The sequence below is a fragment of the Akebia trifoliata genome, chromosome 16 (assembly GCF_017979445.1).
Source record: "Akebia trifoliata isolate Shusen 1 chromosome 16, ASM1797944v1, whole genome shotgun sequence".
Lineage (NCBI taxonomy): Eukaryota > Viridiplantae > Streptophyta > Magnoliopsida > Ranunculales > Lardizabalaceae > Akebia > Akebia trifoliata.
Genome location: NC_141390.1, coordinates 15,715,271 through 15,738,089, shown reverse-complemented (window position 1 = coordinate 15,738,089; position 22,819 = coordinate 15,715,271). Strand labels below are relative to the sequence as shown.

Sequence of the window (22,819 nt, the reverse complement as noted above, 5' to 3'; positions counted from 1 at the left end):
CATGGGAACAGTTTATCTTACTCAGTACCTCCCTAAGGAAAGCAGAGAGAGGGAGGCTAAGGTTGGCCTTGATTTGGCCGGCATAGACGAAAATTTTTCCCTGACGACAGTCACCAGGGGTATCAAAGTCACTGCCAACCTGAAAGTGCATCGAAACATAAATGTATAGGCTTCGTTAGAATTGGGGTACAATGGCGGTCATGGGATGGCCAAGTGTAGAAACGAAAGTAAAACAGATAGAGAAAGGGAAAGATTACCTCAAAGTGAGGAGGTAACTGCTACAGCAAAGTAAGATGAGAATGAGAAAGAGTCTTTGTAGAAAAGCGCAGTAATGAATTGGTAGAATTTCAGTACGATAGCAGATGAAGAGTGCTAAGTCCCCTATTTATAAGGAGAGGCAAATGAGCATATACACCTGAGAAAACAGCTTGAACCCAATTGAAAGGTCGCAAATCGGGGTTAGTACAAAGAGGCTAAGGGACACGTGGGCACATGTAGATGAAGAGGAATCCATTTGGGCCGTTGGCAGAGATTCGAAATGACGTTACATTGAATGCATCGTTTCAAAAATAGCAAGTACAATTATGAAAAGCCTAAGTAACCAGTAGAAAAATAGAATTACGTCTTGAGGAAACGAAGAGATCTTACGCCTTCTCGAGAGGGGGTAGTTGTAAAGGAAAATAATTGCATGTTAATCTTGACCGTACACGTGTTTAAGCCGGCCAAGTGGTATCTAACACGGATCAGCTGGTAAGACGTTGTCGAACAGGCAAGATGGGCCAGAGCAAAGACTTCCCTAGTCTAGCTAACATGGCAGCGCAACACTAAGCGAAGCCAGTCCTGCCAAGTAGGGCAAGCCAGGCCTCGAGAAAATCGTAATATTATTGCGTGCACGTCAATCCCGAAAATCCCGAAAAGGATCTCTGTGGATAAGTTCGATCGATCCAGAATAACCCGATTAGGTAAACAACCCTGTCGAACCATCAAAAATCCCATGATTGTAGCCTATAGAGAGGAAACCCGAGGGTGAGGTACGGGGGGTTAAATAGCACAGTAGATACTATTGAAGGAGGGCTGGAGAAATTGAGGGAAAAAGGGGGTACTAATTATTGTTCCTCTGTCGATCTAACTTGAGCGTCGGAGTGTTTGTGATAGGTACCAGGCTGCTGCGAGGAGGGATGTACGAGGAGTGACTTCAAAAGGGTGTGGGTGGGGCCCTCAGAGCCGTCTATCGGATTTTGACTCACACAAGAGACTACCAAGTGAAGTTACTTATAGGAATTTTGTCAAAAACTTGGAGAGAAACACCCCAAGATACCATAAACTATCAAGGCATCATACCCATTAAAAGTACAAATAAATATAGGCATCACAACAAGTCACTTGAGCCCTAGGCATCGCACACTTCCTAGGTGCCATATCATTAAGTCATGTTTGAAAGATTGAGATACACCCCAAGGCACCATACTTTTTTGAAAACGTTAAGAGAATACATCAACTCACTTGGACTCAAGGCACTGTGTATAGGCACAATATCATTGAGTCACGTTTGAAATATTGAGATATACCCCAAGGTACCATACCCTTTTGAAAATGTTAAGAGAATGCATCAACTCACTTAGACCCAAGGTGTCATGCACTACCTAGTTGTCATATCATCAATACACGATTGAGAGAGAGAGAAGGAGAAAAAAAGAGAGAGAAAGATACACCCCAAGGCGCCATACCCATTTGAAAATGTTAAATGAAGAGAGGCTCTCTCTTAAAAGCACCGTGCATTGCTTTAAGAAGAAAGAGGCTTTAAAGGCGCCTTGCATCGACCACATTAAAAGGCTCTATATTATCAAGTCAGTTGAACTCGAGACGTCATGCACCACTCAGACCCTATATCATTAAGTCACTTTCGAAAGAAATACACTCAAAGGCGCCATGTTCCATCCAAGCGCCTTATGCATTTGAAAATGCTAAGTGCAAAAAAGGCTCTTTCTTAACGGTGCTATTGAGTGAGAGAGGGAAAGACTCTCTTCAAGGTTTCATGCACTACTTTGAGAAGAGAGAGATTCTAAAGGTGCCTTGAACCTACCATGTTGAAAGGCTCTAGTCATGATAGACCTTACAAAAGAAGCCCATCTACAAAAATGAGAGTATCCTTTCTATTGGCATCGTGCGTCTCTTTTTGGCATCGCATGTCTCTACTTGTAATTTCGAATGTTAACACTCAGGTTAGGCACCATGCGTACCAATTGTTTTCATTTTAGGCTATGTCAATCTAAGAAATGACACTGGTTTCGCATTCTTAAAGGACGTTGGGCGCTCCACAAACGGCATCGTTTCACTCATCTGCTTAAGCATCACCCGCTTCAAAAGTAGTGTCGCTTTCACCATTTATTTAGGCTTCTTGCGCCTCATAAAATATTTACATGCTTGCTCTTAACCGACTCCATATGCTTCAAGATTTAAGTTTGGGTTGGTAAGGCGCCATATGTCTCATGGTACAAGGGTGCCATGCGCCCCTAAAGTATAAGTTACCATTATGTGAAAAGGCCATAAATATAGTTTATTAAAAGCTCTGTGTACATGATTTTCACTACGTGAAAATACGCTTAATTCGACAACCCACAATTGTCAAAATTTTCACCATTCGATAGCCTCACGCATCGCAATTGTTCATCGAAATGGGCCGTGTCAAAAAAAATTCGACGGTTGGAAACCATAGAAAATATTTTTGTCGACCTTGAAAATCGTCGAAAAATCTAAACTAGATGGCTTTAAATTGTTGAATTACTGTAAAGTCGACGGCTTTGAACCCGAAAAAAAAATTAATTCGACGACTAAAGGTCGTTGAATCTGGAGTTGAATCATAAATTCGATGGCTTTAAGCCGTCTAATTACTGTAAAGCCTAAATCATAAATGATGTTGGTAATTTTGGTTCTATAGAAAGAAATGGCACCATTGAACTTGATTATTTAGGAAGAGTTCCAATGTGCCATCCCTTGTGGATCTAGGGGCATCAAAACAATTGCCAACTATGCACCAGTAAGTTATCATAAATTTCAAATTTTAATTTAACTGAAATTGTTGATTCCACTAATAAATAATCGTAAGTGTTTTTAAAATGTAATTCGTTTGACCTTATTTTCTAAGCTACGTTAGTCGAAAGGTATAGATATAGGACAGAGGATTCTTCTATCTATGTCTCCAATTTGATTCTTTCGTGCATTTAACGTTCACCAACTATACATCGTCAATCCAACGTAGAGTGCGATACATAGCCTTCTAAATTCGTGGACCAATAATGGTTGTTCTCACAACATCATCAAGGGCCATTATAATGTCTGCTCCAATTCTATTCTGCAATAATTGTCAGAAGAACATATAAATACATGATTCAAACAAGGTAGGACTTCTATTATATGGAAAATTACTATTTGAAGAACAAAGAGAACAGAAAATTGAAGACCTGATTGAACATTTCAAGAAATATATGTAGTCGATTGCTACAGTTGGACATAAAAGTTGTGATTTTATACGAACAAGATTTATGTTATGAATCTAGCCTCACCAGGTGCAGTTTCAACCTCTCCAAATGAATCCTAAGAGTACTCTCAACTTCTTAAAGTCCCCATGACTCACTGCTCAAGAACTCTCGGAGGGAACACAAATAACTTAGAAAGAAGACTTGTATTACTCTATACTTTGAGTGTTTGGGGGTGATTCTAATGGTGGATACAAATGAGGATCTTTCCCCATCATAAAAACATTCTTCATAAACATACACTTATTGGCAAAAGAGCCACATAGTATTGGGCGCAAATAAAAGTTGGTCCTGAGTCGAAACAAACAAAACACACCTACTCCATTGAACTCAAAAGTACTACGGGCGATTGAATTTACATCCACATCCTCATCCAATGGTTTGTCCTGTAAATAGAGATCCAATATCTCTTGACGACCTCGCATATCAGGATTCAAAACAACAATCTGGAGGAGACTGATTAGGTTTTGTAATATTCAAATGCAGGAATTGATAACTAAATTTTGATTACACTGTGGTGATAAGACAAGAAATATCCCCAGTTCCATAAGACGTGAAAGACTCAAGTATTCCCAAAAATTCAGCTTTGAAACCAAATGATGAAAGATGCAGGACAAGAAAACTGAGTTAAAAACCAAGAGAAAGATTGACCATGAATTTAGTGTAGATTGACCAGGCTAAATCAGACCAGCTAGTAGAGACCATTCAAGAATTATCCAATTCTCAAGGTTCACATGATTAGGTGAACTACAATATCAGAAATAATATTGAACAAAATTTCAACTATAGTTGTCATAAGGAATTTGCTAGCACCAAATAAGCATTTCATGGTTTTTGATAATAGGGATTGCTGAATCGTAATAGTATCTAAAAATTGGTGAAGTTTATGAAGCCCCTGGCTTTTATGAACTCACTCTAAAGTAAGTTTTACAATACTCTGCTAGGATCAGCAAGGTATTGTAAAAGAAACACTAGATAAGCATAATTCAACAGTAGTATTTAACGCGCCTACTTCTCATCAGTCATAAATATTTTTTTTTTCTAGATCAATTCATAAGAATAACTTCAAACTTCAAATTAACTTCAGCCAAAACAACATTCCTATTATCAAGATATCTAAGAAAAACTTACATGTCTGTCAAATCTGCTTGGCCTTGTTAAAACAGGATCAAGAATATCGAGTAAGTTTTTCGCACCCATCAATATTATGCCCTACATAAGAAGTTCTAACTGGATTCAGAAATAAGCAAATAAATTCATACGGCTAATTTGGTGAGCATATCCAAATGTACTTCATTTTGTTCAAAACAGTCCATCTCAACAAGCAATTGATGCAATGTTTTCTTTGTATGTCCTTCCCATTGCTTTCGAGTGGATCCAATTGCATCTATTTCATCAATGAAAATATTCGGTGAGGGCTAGTTTAGTTAATTTTGATAATTATACAAAAAATTGGGATAATTTTAGGGATTTTGCAAATTATGTTTTAGGGTTTCTTCCCAAAAATCCATCATCTTCAACGTCCCTAAAAACCCTATCCTGTTCTTGAGATTTGAAGGTTGAAGAAGATAGAATGTTGAGGTTGAGAGGTTAAAATTACTTCTTCTTTTCTCAGGAAAAAATGTTCAAAGGTTAAAATTTTAACCTAGAAGTCAATGATAGTGTGCTTTTAGGAAAAAAAATCAGGGTTCTTATTTTTGAAATTCTAGAGAGTGTACTCTTTACAAAATTTAGAGCTCAATAGTTGTAGCACCACACAAGATATACCTACATGGATTTGTATCGACTCCTCAAGTGTTAGGAGCATTGGCTTTCCATCAACAGGTGACTGAAATTAAGGAAATGAAAATTTCGTTCACAAATATGGATATTAAAATACTACTATATTCCATTACCATAAGAAATCAAATAGAAAAAAAATCGAAAAGGTATTCAACACAATGTAGGCCTATGCACAAAATAAAACTAATTGTAAAACAATATAATTAAGAGTTCGAAGAAGCAATTTCAATTCATACAATAAAATCATTGCATTGCTAGGAGAAGATGAGAAACTATAACAAATGGAAGGATGTAGTTCAAAGTCTTCAAGAAATAAGACAATGTTCACAATTCCCAAAACAATTATCACTAGAGGATCCAAACTATAGTTATCTAGAGTGAGTTCAGAGAGATCAAAAGAAATTATAGCCATACTTGCCCTCTTATTCATCCCCTACTACATCATTGTTAGGCATAAAAGCAAATCCAAGTGGCAAGGCCTAATCGATGAATTAAAGAACTAGTATTGTTTGCTTTCATGAACCAAAGTTGCAGCGATTATTAGTTGATTCACTTGAAAAGGATGTTTATTTTAAGGAGCGGATCAAGGGACATATGAAAAAACAACGTAACATTAATAAATTTTCAAAATATGGGTTAGAGGTTTTGGATTGGTCTGATTTTTTGTGAGGATGATGTTTATGATGAGAAGATCATCCTAAAAAAAATCAGTCCAATCTGAAACTTCTAACCCCATCAAAAGTGATTTAGAATGTGGACCATCGATTTTTCACCAATAATTTGTAAACCACTTTTGATTGACTTACAAGTTTTAGATTGAGATGATTTTTTGTGAGGATGATCGTCTCATCATAGAGAACATCCTTACACAAACTCAGCTCAATCCAAAACCTCTAACCCATATTTTGAACAACCATTGTTTTTACATATGTCCCTTGATCAGCCCCCTTATTTTAATTATAAACCACTTCCTATTGGAAACAGAAAGACATCGACGATGAAGCAAAATAAGTGTATTGGTCCATCCAATGAAAACACATCAACCAAACTCAAGAAAACTTCTCTGACCAATATAGAATAATGCAACCCAAAAAACTAGATTTCACAAAGAAAGAACTCAAGGACTAGCGCAATAGCATCGTATGGGCAAAAAAAAATCATGAGTCAACTAAATTTGCAGCAATGATTTTAGTTTTAAAAAGAAATATATAAGAATGTCTTGATCTTCTTATCTCTTCTCCAAAATAGTTGTGCATGTTGTCATGGTTTCTCTCCATTATCTTTGTACCTTGTAGTACATTCCTCACCTGTCCCTCCCAACTCTACACCGAGAGCCATTAGAAATAACGCCTAGTGTATAACCAATGATACCAACAAATTACTAGATACGGCCAATTTTTCGTAAGTTTCATAAGCATTAATATTTTCACAAACAAAACTCATACTCAGTAATGAAAAGCATTGAATGACAGAATGTCATGTCTCAAACGACAAGACTTTTGACAATATCTAGCAAGAAAACTGGATGATTTTCATTTTAAGCTTTATGGAGAGAACAGAAAAGGATGATTATTCTTCATTTCACAAACTGTGCTGGATTTCCATAACATAAATTGTAATTGGCATTAAATTATAAATACATTATTCATCCATTTTTAAAATACCACATATTCTTAGTATGCTTCACAAGTGAAGTTTGAATCATAAGCTTTTTCTCAGCGTCTTCGATTACTTAATCAATTTCTATAGATCAAAACCAAACTACCATTATGCCTCTCTAAAACACCCTTGGATCCTAGAAACAAGCATAAAAAATAAACAGAAAAAGTAGGAGCTCACAAACAAGTGTCTTATATGTCACCGCAAAATTATTTGGACACATAACTATAAATCAAAGTATATTCCAATTTCTCAAAAATATATAAAAGGACTAAAGATATTCCAAGAAATCTTGATTGATCATTTGTGATGAGAGATGACTCTAACATGGTCGGTTCTTTAGCCTCAAGTAAAATAGAGGACACATGGAGATCTGTTAAGTTGGATAAACCAAATTAAGGAAATGGACGTGGAACTACCTGAAATGTTACACCCTTTTTTTTAATGTCAGCTAAATGCAACATTCTCAGATTCATTAATTCATAATTACAGTTTAATTTATTCATTATTTGTAATTTTTTAGTATCCTCATCTATGCAAACATGATTGAATTGTTTCATTAAGTATGAACTATCAAAATGGGTTTAAAATTCGCCACAATAATGTTTGAAATCTATAAACACTACTAATTAATATTATGAAACAGAAAATAAAATAAAAATAAAATTGGATTTAGTTTTCTCCCACTCTCTTGCAGGGTAATGTAATATCAACTCCAGCTATAAAGGGAATAATAACTCTAAAGAGATCTAGAGTGGTTTTAGGGTTTTTGAGAGAAATGGACTTAAATGAGATCTGGAGTAGTTTGATCAATTGTACTGATGAGTGAGTTTCAATTCTTAGGGTTTTTAACTTAATTCTTCTTCGATTTGAGCTCTGAGAGATTAAAAATCCATCGACGAAAGTGACAAGAGCTCGTTCGGTGCTCTTGATCGATCTGAAATGGGAGATTGAGGGATGTGAGTAAGAGTGAGAGATCATTCGATATTCTCAAATGTCTAGTTCTATCGAACCAAATCAAAAGGGGTTTGTGAGTTTCTTTTACAACTTTTTTCGAAACAGCTGAGAAGGGAAGTCTTGAGTCTGAGAAGGTTTTCCTCTTAAACGGCTGAGAAGGGAAGGGTTGAGAAGGGAAGTCTGTAAAAAAAATTTGGTGGTTCGTTGGGTTTAGGCCGTCAAAATTTTTTCTTGGGCTTAAAAGTGGGTTTTGGGCCGGCAAAAATAAATGTTGGTCTTGGGCCGTCGAGTTTAATGCTATAGTAGTAGCGAATTTTAACTTTTTTGAGGTAGTGTTTATACTCATTACCTAAAAAAATTGACTAGGGGACTCTTGAAGTATCAAGATGCTCTCTACGCGACCCCATAAGAGATAATGTACTCAGACGTTGTACAGGGGATTATTGTAGATATAGACGATATTATTGGTATGTGGCACTACTGTCACCTGCCACGTGGCGCCACAATCACCTGCCACATGGCACCACTAGAGTTGCCACATGTCAACATTGAGTGGTATGCACCAGTCTCTTGTGGCTCTAACTCTGATAGAATTAAAGAAGGCATGGAATTATCAATCACCTTTACCTATAGGCAAAAGGCGACTAATATTGAAAGAACTACACGAGCATTTAACATGATGCAAAGGCCAAAAATGTTTGTAATTGCAGCCCTTAGACAAAGGCATGAGCATGATGCAACCTCAAACTTGACAAAAACAGGTCGTTTCCTAATGTTAGAGCTGACCTTATCCCGGACCTGACATTGACGGCACACGACAACCATATCAGGAGGGTTGACTTAGGGGAAACTTCTCTCCTCTCCTATAAAAGGGACTCTAAGCTACCATTGAAATGGTCGGACCCCTATTTCTCAAACCTCTATTCATGGATCCATTGCATCTCATTTGTCTTCAATTTGTAGTACACAACAAGACTCCCATGGCTACTGATATCAAGTTTAGTGGGACCTTGGAGTCTAATAACATTTAATTTCTACTCAACAATCACAAGAACTTATCCGCATTATTCTACAACCTCTTTATACTGAAACAAACTTTAACATCCATATCACAAATTGTAGTTGGGATCGAAAAAGATAATAAGTGCTTTTTAATAGCTAAGGAAAGTCATATGATATTAGGAGTACAAACATCACTTTTTAATAACTAAGGAAAGTCATATATGATATTAGGAGTACAGATATTTGGATGGCAAACACTACCGAAAACTAAAGAGTAGAAGCAAATGGTTGAAAATTTAATTTGTCTCATGGTTTGATTTGGAGGGAATTACCATAACATCTATGTAGGCAGAACTATTATATTTTGGATCTAAGTAAACCAATTCGCTAATAGACTGTGATATAAATAAATCTCTATTTAATTCTATGAGTCTGCTTTGAAAAAAAAATTATTCCGTGCCACTGTCATAATAGGAGTAGAAATAGAATATTATTAAAAAAAGAAAAAGAAAAGTGCAAAAACTAAAGAGAAAGAAGAAAGGAGAGTCTCAATTTCTCTTTAGTCTTTATTCTTTATTCTCATCCCCCCTCTCTGCGTGTGAGTGTGTGTGTCTCTCTCCTCCTTTACCAAGTTATTACTAACAGATCTCATTTGAACCATGGCACCAACACTAGTACTACTACTGTTGGTGATGATGGTGGTGATTGGAGGAGGAGCAATGGTGGAAGGAGTGAGCTGGTGCGTGGCGAGGAGCAATGCGAGCGAACAAAGTCTACAGACAGCGTTGGATTACGCATGTGGATCTGGTGCTGATTGCGCTCCACTTCTGTCCACAGGTCTTTGTTTTCTCCCCAACACAATTCAAGCTCACGCTTCTTACGCCTTCGACAGTTACTACCAGCGTAAGCTTATGGCTCCTGGTTCCTGCGATTTCTCTGGCACTGCTACCATTGCCACCACCGACCCTAGTCAGTCTTTCTCTCTCTCTCTCTCACTGTCTGGGTATTCTCTCTTTTTTCTACTCAAATAGATTATTATCTCTTGATTTTTATTTTTGATGTAGGTTATGGATCTTGTGTCTACCCATCTACTCCAAGGTACGTATATGTCATTCATTCTCTCTCTCTCTCTGCTCTTTAGAAGTCAGAAGTTAAAAGTTAGAACTGAAAATCCAAACAAGTTTATTGATGAAAAAAATCAAATCAGACTGATTTAGACATACATCCCCCACGTCTTGGTAAATATCAAAGATACCTAACCTACCTGTGTCGGAGTGTTTGTCGGGACTAAATGTCCAATTTGCACGGACTGCTTTCTTACTTTTGGTCTCAAGTCAATCAAAGTTTGATGCTTTGTGTCAAACAAACACTTGGTAGTATGTCATCTGAACCGTACGTTTGACGAAATATATTAAATGTCCTTTTGTAACTTACATTGGGAGTAACATTTTCCTTTTCTTGCCTTAAATTCGTATTCCCTAATGTCTTAAACATATTCAAACTGAAATTTTTTATCAAATAGTTGCGGTTTGGATGAATTTGTATCTATTTATTAAATATAATTTATAAATGAATTGTGATAATCTGACTACCCTAACAGGACAAGTTCGAAACCATAGATCTGTGCTCCTTGATATACACAATTGCACTTCCCCATAAAAAAATGTGTCTGAGAGAACCGAGTATATTGAGGAACACAAATCAATGGTTTCCAAGCTTGTCACGTCAAGTAGTCAATTGAGTGTGTCACGTGGGTAGTCGGATTATCATGACTCTTTGTAAATATATAACAACACAAATAAAATAGAATAAAAGAAAAAAGAAAATTTATGCTTTTTTTGTGAATCAATGAAAAACTAAATACAAAAAGATCAATAAAATATAATAAAAATGCTGAAGTAACATTGAAATTGATATCATTTTCTATATTGTTGATGAGGATGTGTCTATAGAACCATAGATGTTTTTCATCGAGATATGAGTAAGAAGCATCTCTGGTTCTATGCACACCAATGTCCCAAATGATGTCAATTTCAATGTTGTTCTAACACGACTCTTAAAAAAAAAAAATTAAAGATAAATCATTCAATTTTTCTACAAATCTTCATTGCAGGTGAGTTAGCATATAGCATGACACACTTAGAAACTTTGTGCCTTCTGTACAAGTTATGTAGATACTTTGTGTCTTTTGACTAACTTAGAAACTTTGTGTCTCCAAAGCTACTTATTATTTTAAGAATAATGCTGAAGTGACCTCAAGATTATACCTCATATTAATCTCACTTTCTTGATGTTGAAGTGGGTAGGAAGTCGATAGATGCTTTACATCGAGAGATATGAGTGAAAAAGCATCTATGCATGGTTTCTTCACACTTCCATGTCTGTGTTGCCGTCTCCTTTCTTTCAATTGGAAGACAACTTTATGTTCATCAAGATTCACAAACACAAATCTAAAATTATTATCAATGCCCTAGGATCCTAAGGAGGATGTTTTTTAGAAATTGCAACACCATATTGTTTTCGCTTTTTAAGATGACACCATTTGCAACACCATACCACATATTCACTAGGGCTGCAACTTGAGCAGGCTAACCCAAACCCAACTCGATTGTTGGGCAAGCTTGGGTTGCGTTATATGACAAATGAGTTGAGCCTGGGCTAGGAAATCTCAACCTGAATTGAATTTAGGTTGAGGCTCCGAACAACCCAACTCAACTCAAATCCGATGCTATATATTTATATATAAATATTTTTTATTTATTTTAAAAAAAAAATAGTTTTCTCTTCCTAAAATTAATGGATTTGGAGGTTGTGTGCAAATTTATTTACTAGTGATTTTATTTTTTTTATATTGTATTTATTTTTTAAGATATAAAATAAAATTTATGTGTTGATCAAAATGAAATTAGGCTTTCCCAATAAGTCCAACCCTCCCAACCCATCCAATCCGTCCAAAATTACTTAACTTGGGCTAACCCAAGCTCAACCCAATTTTAGAAGTTCAATCTCAAGTTGAGCTTGGGTTCACGAGCTCTAACCCGATAGTTGGGTTGAGTTGAACTCGGGTTGAAGGTTCTACAACTTGAGTTGAGCCTGGGTTGACCCATCCAAGTTGCAGCCTTAATATTAACATAATTACATTCAAAAGAAAATCTTGTTGTCCTCCCAAGGGAAACGTCCTCTTTATGCTTCAGACTAATGTTTTAAAACCTAGAACAATCGGTCCAACCGTATTGGGTCGAATCCACAAGTTTGTATAGATTAATTCGATTCTAAAAGGATCGCTGTATTTGCACATACTGTTTGATGTAAGTGCACCCCTCTAAACAAAAAAAAAATTACTTCTAAATCCTTGGTTTTCAATAAGTGCACTAACCACTTTAAAAAACAAAACCCTTACCTCTCTATCATACATCTTGTGTAGAAGACGGATTGAAAATCTAAATTCTTGTATTTTTGATCAATTCCTTCGCTAAAAACCTTCTAAAACCCAAAATTTGATGGATTACATTAATGGATGTGTTTCTATTAAAATATCTTTTCTTTTTTGTATGTGTGTGTGTTAGTTTCATTTCAATTTAAATGAAATGGTGAATTGAAATAACTTAAAACAAACTCAATCAATTGATGAGTTAAATGGACAAGACAAGAAAATAGGTTAGAAGGGAAAAGAATGGCTTAATAAACTTTTTTTTTTTTTTAGTCGTGCTGGAGTGACACAAACGGAGACACAAAGGTGACAAAATGATGTGGTGTCGTGCTCATTACCTTTGTGTCTCCGTTTGTGTCATTCCAGCATTTTCCTTCTTTTTTTTTTTTTTTTTTTAATATCTATGTGGACATTGGCGTGTCAACATATCATAGGCCATGGCGATAGGTGTTTGTCGACGTAATAAAAGCTTGGAACCTCTCTATGTCAATAGGACCCATCATACATAACTTAAGCCATGTCGATAGCCTCTTTTCAAGATAGCTTAATCCATGTCGACACTAGACTATCAACTTGGAAAGACATAAATTTCCATTTTTTTTTTAAATTGATTAAATTGAAAGTATATGAAATGAAGAATGGATAACAAGAAGGAAAACCTTTAAATATTATCTCAAATGAAACCTTAAATTTCTATCCTTTTACCGTTGCAATAGACAATAAAAAGTAGAAAACACAAGAAAATGAAGAACGCAAATCTTTCCAGAGATTGCTTTGTTGCAAAGAAGTGAAAAGAAAGGACTTGATTCGTTTGCCAGAATGGGAGAAACGATGAGAGAAAGATGATAATAGATGAAGAAATTGGGTGGGTGCACTTTATAGGGTGGGTAAGTATATTACAGTGTCATAATTATTTAAGGTGAACTTACGTCAAATAGTGGGTGCAAATAGACCTACCCATTTTAAAATCCCATTTTTGAAAAAATCGTTTGACCTGTCCAATTCAACCGGTTGGACGGGTAACCTGGTTGACCAAGCCGGGCCATTAAAGAGACCAGTGCTAATTGAAGGTCTTCTCTTATCATATATCCCTCCACATTTTAGTTAATATTTGAGATACCGATGCTTTTCAAAATTGATTATGTGCCTCTTGACTTAAGGTCCTCTCTTTTAAATTAATGGAAAATAACCTAAATGTTCTCATCTTCTTCACATAATTAGATTTTTCAAAGGCGATTACAATCATTTTTGACAATTTTTTATCATTTAGAGAATGATATGCTCTTAATTTTGAACATTTAGATGCATTTTATTTTTATTTTTTGACGATTTATAATAAAAAAAATCAAAAGCAAATTTGAAATTCAAATTTTTTGAGGGTTATGTTACAGCCTTTGGTTCGAGTGTCCATTTTCACAACTATGGTATATGTGTTTTGACTATTTTGAGAAGATTTACCCAATAATCGAAGTTGAAAATGCAAAGAAAAAAGAACTTGATCACATTTACAGTTTCGAATTCACCACTTTTTATTGTTAAATTCAACATTTTTATTGTCGAGTTCACCAGTTTTTATTGTCAAGTTCGACGATAATTAAACATGATTTAAAAGCATCAAGTTCATTAATAATTATCGTTAAGTTCATCAATAACTGATATTAAAATTTTGGGTTCGACAATAATATTGATGAACTCGACACCTTTAAGTCACGTTTAATTATTGTTGAACCCGACAATAAAAGTGATGAGCTTGACAATAAAAATGTTGAACCTAACGATAAAAAATGGTGAACTTAAATGTGAACCAATTTTTCTTTTTTTGGACTTTGATACTAGGTAAATCTTTTCGAAATACTAAAAATGTATAAATCATCAAAATAAATAAATAAAATAAAATACATCTAAATATTCAAAATCAAGAATATATCATTCTCCATTCACCAATCACGATAAAAATTCATTGGAAATAATCACAATCGCCATTGAAAAATCTAATTATGTGAAGAAGCTGATGAGTAAAATGATAGTTTGGGTATTTCCAAAACATGACAACATGAAATAAGATCTAGGGACTATTAAGAAAAGAAAATTTTGTTGAATGGACTATTAACTGTTAAGAGACCACCAAAAACTTAAGACTATTTAGAAAGGGATCCCTCTGCCAGGGTCCTTTTAAGTAATTTTCTCAAAAAACTTTGATTTTCCTTCATTTTCAAGCCCTTCAGCCTGCTCTATGGTAAATTATTTTTAAGTAATGAACCTCATTTTAAATCCATTGTTTACAATCTCAACTTATAATCCCTTATAGTGAAATCCTGATTATTGTTATTATTGTTGTTGTTACTATTACTTAGACAAATTATGATGGTTTGGCAGATCGGCAGGAGGGGGGACGCCACCAGTGACACCCACACCTACGATGCCAACTATGGACAACCCAGATGACAATGCTCCAATGGTGCCCACAACGACTACACCCATCTATAATGGTGGGGTTGGAGGACTGAAACCTGGCCTGGGTCCTCCAACCCCCAGCACTGCCACCTCTCAATCATCTCTCTTCCTTCTCGTTCTCATTCTTCTTCTCTTATATCTCTTTCATCCCATGTAGTCCTTGTTCATTTTTCTTTTTTCTTTTTTTAAAGCGGTACCATTTAGTTGGAAGCTGTGATTGATCTGCAATCATATATGATAGTTCCATGGTTTATGACCCTTTTGAGTTTTTGTTTTGGAGATTGGTGAAACTAAGGCTGTCAATGGGTTGGGTTTTGATCTGGCCATCGTAGACCAGGTTTGCCTAGTGTTACTAGGCTTGTTAGTCATCAGGTGATAGAGTGAAACCATGCGGCACTTGTCCTCGATGACCTGTAAGTTGAACCTAATTAAAGAAACTCATACCCACACATGCAAAGCGACACTGACAACTTACTAGGCAATGCACATTGTACAAGGATATGTGTTAAGCAGCACTAGGCAACTCGTCGGCATGTATGTGTTTGCTTGTATGCTTGCCTTTAAGTAATTCCCTTCAAGAGGATGCTAAGTTTTTCACCCATTTTCAAAAAGAAAACGTCAAGATTAGGATTGAATCAGACTGGGTTAAGCAGATAGGCTAGACCCAACACATTAAGCTCATATACATCACTGCCTCTAGGTGTACCTGGCTGATGCAATCAGATCTGAAATTTAGACTAATTTGTCTGAAAAACTTCAAAAGAAGTTGAGAAGTTAAGTTGGAAGAGAAAAATCTCTCTCGAATCTATTTCATTCAACTAAAACTGATTTACAACTGCATTCGATGGCCTATTTATAGGCAAAACAGAAATAACAGCCCAAGTGAAATGACTACACTACCCTTACATGAACACTTAAAGCAACAAAAGAAAAGTAAAGAGGACCTAATCCAACAAACAACTAATTCCAACGACTAAGTAACTAATTAACTCAAACAAACAACTAATTCCAACAACTAAGTAACTAACTAACTCCAACAATTAACTATAACAAAAATAAGAAACAAATAGAAACTAAAACTAAAACACAACACTAAGTATAGAGGACAACAAACTTACACATTGCTTCAGACTCCCCTCTAAAGAAAAACTTGTCCTCAAGTTGGAGTAACATCAGTATTGTCCACGTCAGCAACATAATAAGGTACAAGATGCTTCACGTTGAAAAAATTAAAAATATTGAAATACGGAGGATGTTGCACTTTATAAGCATTGCCATTAATCTTACTCAAACCTTGCAAGGACCCACTTTTCTATCATTCAACTTCTCATAAGATCCTTGAAGTTGTCTTTCTTTAGTCAAAACCACCGATACAAGATCTCTTTCTTTGAAAATAAGTCACTGTCTGTGCACATTTACGATTGCCTTGTATTTGATGTTAGACTTCTCAATTTGGCCCATCACTTGAGCATGAAGAGCCTTCATATATGCTACCATTCCCCCTTCCTTGTTGTTTATCTTCTTTGAAATTTGTAGAAGATCCAAGTCCACACATTCTCCAAGAACTATCCTTCTTGGGAGTCAAATGGGTTAAAGCCGAACAAGTGCTATTACTAGGTTGAATATAACCTTTGTCCCAAAGTTCCCCAACCCGTTGTTGTAGCTCTTCCTTCTCTTTCAGCATCATTTTATAGGATTTCTTATTAGGAAGTGTTGAACTGGGTACAAGATCAATACAATATTGAATATCTAGCATAAGAAGCAACTCGGGAGACAATTCTTAAGGGAAAACATTAGCATATTGCACCATAAGTTCCTCAACATCCTTAGGTACCTCAGAAACAAAAATTTCTTCCTTATCCTTCATTGGTAGCAAAGTCCAATCTCCCTTACTTTGATGATTAGAAGCAAAGAGAATTTTCCTCACCATGATTACTAGAGCTTCTTCTTCTTCAAAATCTCCACCAATCTCCTCATTTAGGGGTTGATCATAGATGGACAGCTCTTCTACTGGTTTTGTTTTGAAAATTGCCTCACTTTAATGCTTAGGAACAAAGAGAGTTTTCTTATCAAGAATGCTACTCCCTTCTTCTTCATCAAGATCTCCACCAATGTCTTCATTGGAAGGTTGATCATAGATAGGTAGCTCTTCATTTGGTTATGATTCCATCCTCTTCTCCAATAAAAGTGCCTTATTGCGAGGGTCATTTGTCTTTCTACTGTTTGAAGAGTTGTGTCTGGGCTCATCACATTTGTAGCACTTGAAGTTGCCATCACGGAACTGATTTCCAGGCCCAAATCGATTTGTATGTGATTGATAAACTTTGCTTGTTGTCCAACCCCGACAGCATCACTCTTACTCATACTCAATGCATCGCCAACCTTGGTATGAACTCAAAATGGTTGTCCGGCCTTAGAGTTACCTTGGGATTGTTGTCCATACCTTGCAATACTCTTATTTTGTTGTTTTTCCACCCACTAAGCTCAATTATAAGCCTCCGAACAATCCACAAATTTTGTAGAATAAGGATTTCTTGAATAAAAGGCATCAAACCACTAAGATATCCTGCAAACATTTGTTCTTCGATTTCGTTAGAATCAATTCTTGCTACAAATTGATAGAACTTCTCGGTCTATTCAGCTACACTCCCATGATGTCAAAGATTGTGCAAGATTTTATACATGGTTTGCATGTAATTTTTTTTATAAGTTAAAAATTTTATTGAAGAAAAAGAAAAATGAGGACGAGATGGTCCCAAATACTACTTATCAAAAGACGAGGAACAAACCCCTAAATAGACTCAAAGATACAAACAAAGTTCCACCTAACAACAAAGTCCTCAGAGAATAATCCTTTGAATTCTTTAAAAACTCTACCCCAAAATAACAACAGCCCCAGAATGGACAAAACAAGATCTAGTGACTGAATCACATGCCCCTGAAACGTGCGCCAATTCCTTTTTTTTCCAAATCCCCCAACAAATGGTGAATGGAAGAAGGCTCCACAACATATGTTTCACAAATCTAAAATGCTAACCTCAAGCAAGCCACGACTTGAAGAGTTTACGAATGGACCTTGGAAGACAACCGAATATCCCAAACAAACTTAGGAAGTGCGTCCACACTTGGCAAGCCGCCTCACAATGCAAAAGAATATAGTCTACCGTTTCCCCATTTCTTTCACACATGAGACAATAATTTGGAGTTTGGAAACATCTTTTAATTAACTAGTTCATTGTCGTAATTCTTCCCAAAGCCACTAACTACACAAAAATCGAAACTTTGGAAGGAACTTTAGCACCCCAAATACTAGAAGTCGAAAAAGGTGAGGAGTTTATCCAATAAATCTAGAAGTCTTCCTACATTATCCAACTCCCAGTCATTAAAGTTGCGTCTAAAACCAAAATCCCACGAATTTACCTTGTTGATGTCCACCCCACCCAAAATGATTCAATTGGCTTACCTTTCTTCCTTGAGATTGCATATAACTCCGGAAAAAGGTCTATTAAAGGAGAATCCCCACACCACCTATCTTCCCAAAAACAAATATTGCTCCCCCTTCCCACTTTAAATTTCACCTTCTAAGAATAGCTTTCCACACTCCCCAACCCTGACCACATTTTGCTTCCCTACTATCCCAACCAAACTCTTTAGCCCGGTATTTTTGCACCACCTCTTTTCTCCAAAGATTATCCTCCTCCTCACCAAATCTCCAAAAGCCATTTTGACAACAAAGAGGAATTCATAGCAGCAAAATTTTTAATTCCCAAGCCTCCCTGATGCTTTGGCAAGCAAATCTGCTTCCAAGTTACCATAAGGTATTTTCTCCTATCCAACATTGTTAAATAGCGTATGCTACCACATGCAACCAACACATGTTTGCATATGCGATTACCTAGATCACATATTGGCTTATGCTGTCAAAAAAAAAATGCAGAAAAAATTTCTCATTAAATTCAATTGAGTATGTACAATTGCATGTTTTTTTTATAAATTCAACACTAATTTGAATCAAGGATTTAAATCTCAACATTGATAGTCTACAACAATGATTTAAATTACAACACTAATGAATTACATTATTGATTTGGGTTGTTACTATAAATTTATGTAACTATTACTAGATTTACAATACATTTAATATGTCATCGCACAAATCACATATGCCATTGCACACAAAAATATGTCATCGCATATTGGCATATAGCATAATTTGAGGCATGCGACTATAGCATATGCAACCGCATTTGACAACACTGCTCCTATACCCTTGATCATGCCAAAAAAAATTCCTACAAATGTTTTTCATCTTGAACTCCCCACTATGAGGCAAAGAGAAAAGAGAGATGAAGTAATTAAGAATACTAGACAACGCATTCTTAATCGAAGTTAGTTTCCCACCTTTAGAAAAATACCTCACCTTCCAAGTGCTCCACCTTTTTCCCATTCTTTCCAGGACTGGATCCCAAATATCCTTCCATTTAAAAGCTGCACCAAGAGAAAAACCCAAATAATATGCAGGCAAAATTCCCACCTTAAACCCAGACGATGGGGCTAGAAGATCAACCCCGTTAACTACATTTACGCCAAACAACTTACTCCTTTAAGCTCACTAGAATACCGTATATTGCCTCAAAACATCCCAAAACCCCACTAAGACATCTCAATTGAGAAGCTGGGTTGTCTAGAAAGACAAGAGTATTATTAGAGAAATGCAAATGAGAAATAAGATGTCCTTGACTTCCTGCCTTAAAACTAGACAATCTCCTATCTATCACCGCTTTAGCCAAACATTCTACTAAGAGCTTCCATAACCACCAAAAACAAGTACAACGAGAGTGGATCACCTTTTCTCAGCTCCCTCGAACTCTTGAAGAAAACTTTCGGTGCCTCATTCACTAGAATTGAGAAGGAAGGTGAAGAAACACACTTTAAAATCCAATTAATCCACTTGTCCTCAAATCCCATTCTCCCCAAAATATACTTTAGGAAAGACCAACTCACGTGGTCATAGATTTTTTCTAGATCGATTTTACAAATGACCAAAATTCTAGACTTCATTCTAAAATCTAGGCACTCATTGAAATTAGAACACCATCCAAAATTTGACGACTGGCAACAAACGCACCTTGGTAAGGACCAATTCCCACAAGGTTAATGGGGGCGAAGATAAAAAATATGTACACCTTCGAGATCAAAGCTACAAAAGTGCAATTCAAACCATGGTCTAGGAAGCCTTCCCTAGAAAACTCCTCTAGAACTGCCAACAAATTAGATTTGATTAACCCCCAACAATGCTTGAAGAACGTCATTGAAAAACCATCTTGTCCCGAAGCCTTGTCATCCGCCATTCCACACACTACTACTACTACTCACGCCTCTTTCTCGTCACAAGGTCTCTCGAGCCATTCCTTTTCTTCCACTGATATGCTATCAAAATGTAAATTGTTAAGAGACGCAAAGGAAAATCTTCTGTGTACAAATCTTTATAGTAATCCAGAACTCCCATAGCCACCTCTTCATCACCCACTTTTCAATCTCCCCAAACCCTTAACCTTGAAAGATGATTCACCCAATGGTGATAGTTTGCCAAAGGAAGAAATTTCTTATTGAGCTATCTCCTCATCTTGCACCAATCCTTGATGTTTTCTTTGTCTGTTCGAACTCGATTTATTTGCAATTGTTCTCACCATGCAGAGGCCCATCCTTTGAACTTGATGGCAATTAATTTCACCTTCCGCTTCTTGGAAACATCATAATACTCAGAAAACTCGTTCAAGAGTATTAAGCCACCAATCAACAAATTATGTCTAATTGAGGCTACCTTGAAATTCAGGTAGATTTACCTAGATATTATTCTCCAATCAGAAATTACTATTCCAATTCATTGCAAAAGGATTTTCAAATTTGGAGGAGCTTGAGTTAGAAGTATCATTATGTCCGAACATAGAACAATAAGTTTGAGGCTATCGAGGTTGCTCCACTGGAGGTTGAAGGCGTTGAATCATTTAAGTTAAAGCTTCAACCTGCCTTCGAAGGTGTTCTATCTCATCTTGGGGATTAGGATGTTGTATTGCCACATTTCCTTCTAGATTAATAGTGGCATTGGCGCATCCACGACCACGTTGATTTCGTCCTCATGGTTGTCGAGACATTTCAGACCACCAAACTTCAACAAATCTAGAAATCTACAATTTCAACAAATCTGAAAATTCGCAAATCTTCAACCGATCTGAAAATCTGCAATTTTCATCAGATCTGAAATTGAAAACAGATCTGAAAATCTGCAATCTTCAATAGATCTGAAATTAGAAATAGATATGAAAATCTGCAATATTCATCATATTTGAAATTGAAAACAAATCAAAAAAATCTGCAACTTCAATAGATGAAATTGGATTGTACTTCTCTACAAATTATATTCAATTCCTTTGCTTTGAAACTAAATGATGCAATCAGATCTCGAAATTTGAACTAATTTGTGTGAAAACTTCAATAGAAGTTGAGAAGTTAAGTAGGAAGAGAAAAATCTCTCTCAAACATATTTTATTCAACTAAAACTGATTTAAAACTATATTTGATGGCCTATTTATAGGTAAAACAGAAACGTAACAGCCCAAATGATATGAATACACTACCCTTACATGAACACCTAAAGCAACAAAAGAAAACTAAAGACAAAACTAACTCCAACAAACTACCAATTCCAACAAATAAGTAACTGATTAACTCCAACAAATAACTATAACAAAATTAACAAACAAATGAAAACTAACACACAGCACTAAGTGTAGAAGACAACAACCTAATGCATTGCATCACTGGCATGAGCGAACGCGCAAGATCTAGACACATGCATGAGACCATGTAAAAGTTCGTTAGAATTTGGATAATTATTTCTAAATTTGGTTAGAATCATTGTGGATGTGTTTGGATAAATTTCAGGATGTGAAAATTTAAGTATTATTAATCTAAAATTTCTTTGGGAATTTGGCCAAAACTCCATGGTACCAACGTACAAAGTTGGTGAAGTCTATGTACCAACCTAGGTTCAATACCCACATTCATTGCCATACCCATCATAAAAATTTGGCAGAGAAATTAAAAGAACATTTTTGTTTTGTTATTTGTATATTATAAAGTATCATCATCATCATCATCATCAAAGATTTGGGTCTGGCTAAATGGATGTCCCTCCATTCAATTATGCCCATAGCTACAGTCTTCTATTATGGACAGAATATTCATGTTTGCTTTCACTCTCTCAAACCATCTTCTTTGGGTCTCTCTCTCTCCCTTCTAACACATTCAGCTTTCATATCCCTCTATGATTGACAGTCGTTGAACTTCATAAAATGTAAATGATCTTATTATCATCTTATAAAATCTTCCCTTCAATTTATCCATTGCATAGCACTTCGGAAACACACCTCCACTTTAATCATCCAGCTCCAATATCTTCCCCAATCTATCCATCCTTTAAGTATATTAAAAAAGCGTAAATCCTTTAAAATAAGATTCACGAAGAATTTGTGAAATTTGCAAATTATCCACTGAGGTCTAAAAGTTAATAAATTGTTCCAAATATTTGAGTGAAGGAGTAATTACATCGTCCAACACTATTAAGCTTATAAGATATTTATCATAGAAGACACCCGAAAGCCTAGCCCACTCTCTCTCTCTAGGAGCTGAGTTGCTAGGAAACCACTCCCCCCTTTTGCCATTATCTTGGGCACTTTTTAAGTGTTCAGCTAGGTGAAACCTTAGAAAAACCTTGTATATACATTTTCACAGAAAAAAATGAAAAATAAAGTATTCTGTGAATAATTCACTGACTTACAAATAACAATTAGAATGTAAGTTTCAAGGAGTAGCCCCTCCAGAGGCGCCAACTCTGAGGTAGTAAAGTTTATGAGTAGTAATACCACATACCTGGGATCGAAACCCTGTCTTCATCTATTTAAAGCTAAAAAATAAAAAAATTAAAGATGAAGAAGAA

At 35.9% G+C, this 22,819-nt stretch overlaps 1 protein-coding gene and 1 long non-coding RNA gene across 2 annotated transcripts; one reads left to right on the top strand and one right to left on the bottom strand.

Annotated features, from left to right (window-relative positions):
* Nucleotides 1–3,545: 3,545 nt before the first annotated feature.
* LOC147382629 (uncharacterized) lies at nt 3,546–4,881 on the bottom strand. The gene is made up of 3 exons (XR_015173220.1): nt 4,829–4,881; nt 4,668–4,748; nt 3,546–3,982 (listed from the first exon to the last, which is right to left on the bottom strand). It is a non-coding gene; the product is annotated as an uncharacterized LOC147382629 (long non-coding RNA).
* A 4,630-nt stretch (nt 4,882–9,511) lies between these two features.
* LOC147382628 (Carbohydrate-binding X8 domain superfamily protein) lies at nt 9,512–15,078 on the top strand. The gene is made up of 3 exons (XM_086429542.1): nt 9,512–9,905; nt 10,001–10,034; nt 14,743–15,078. The coding sequence occupies exons 1-3, from the start codon at nt 9,596–9,598 to the stop codon at nt 14,975–14,977; spliced, it is 579 nt and encodes a 192-aa protein (XP_086285668.1). The 5' UTR covers nt 9,512–9,595; the 3' UTR covers nt 14,978–15,078.
* Nucleotides 15,079–22,819: the final 7,741 nt, after the last annotated feature.

Excerpts from the sequence above, each read along its gene's own strand:
- LOC147382628 (XM_086429542.1), top strand. The coding sequence starts at position 9,596 with ATGGCACCAACACTAGTACTACTACTGTTGGTGATGATGGTGGTGATT. Across the intron at positions 9,906-10,000 it reads CATTGCCACCACCGACCCTA|GTTATGGATCTTGTGTCTAC; the intron begins GTCAGTCTTTCT and ends TTTTTGATGTAG. Across the intron at positions 10,035-14,742 it reads GTCTACCCATCTACTCCAAG|ATCGGCAGGAGGGGGGACGC; the intron begins GTACGTATATGT and ends ATGGTTTGGCAG.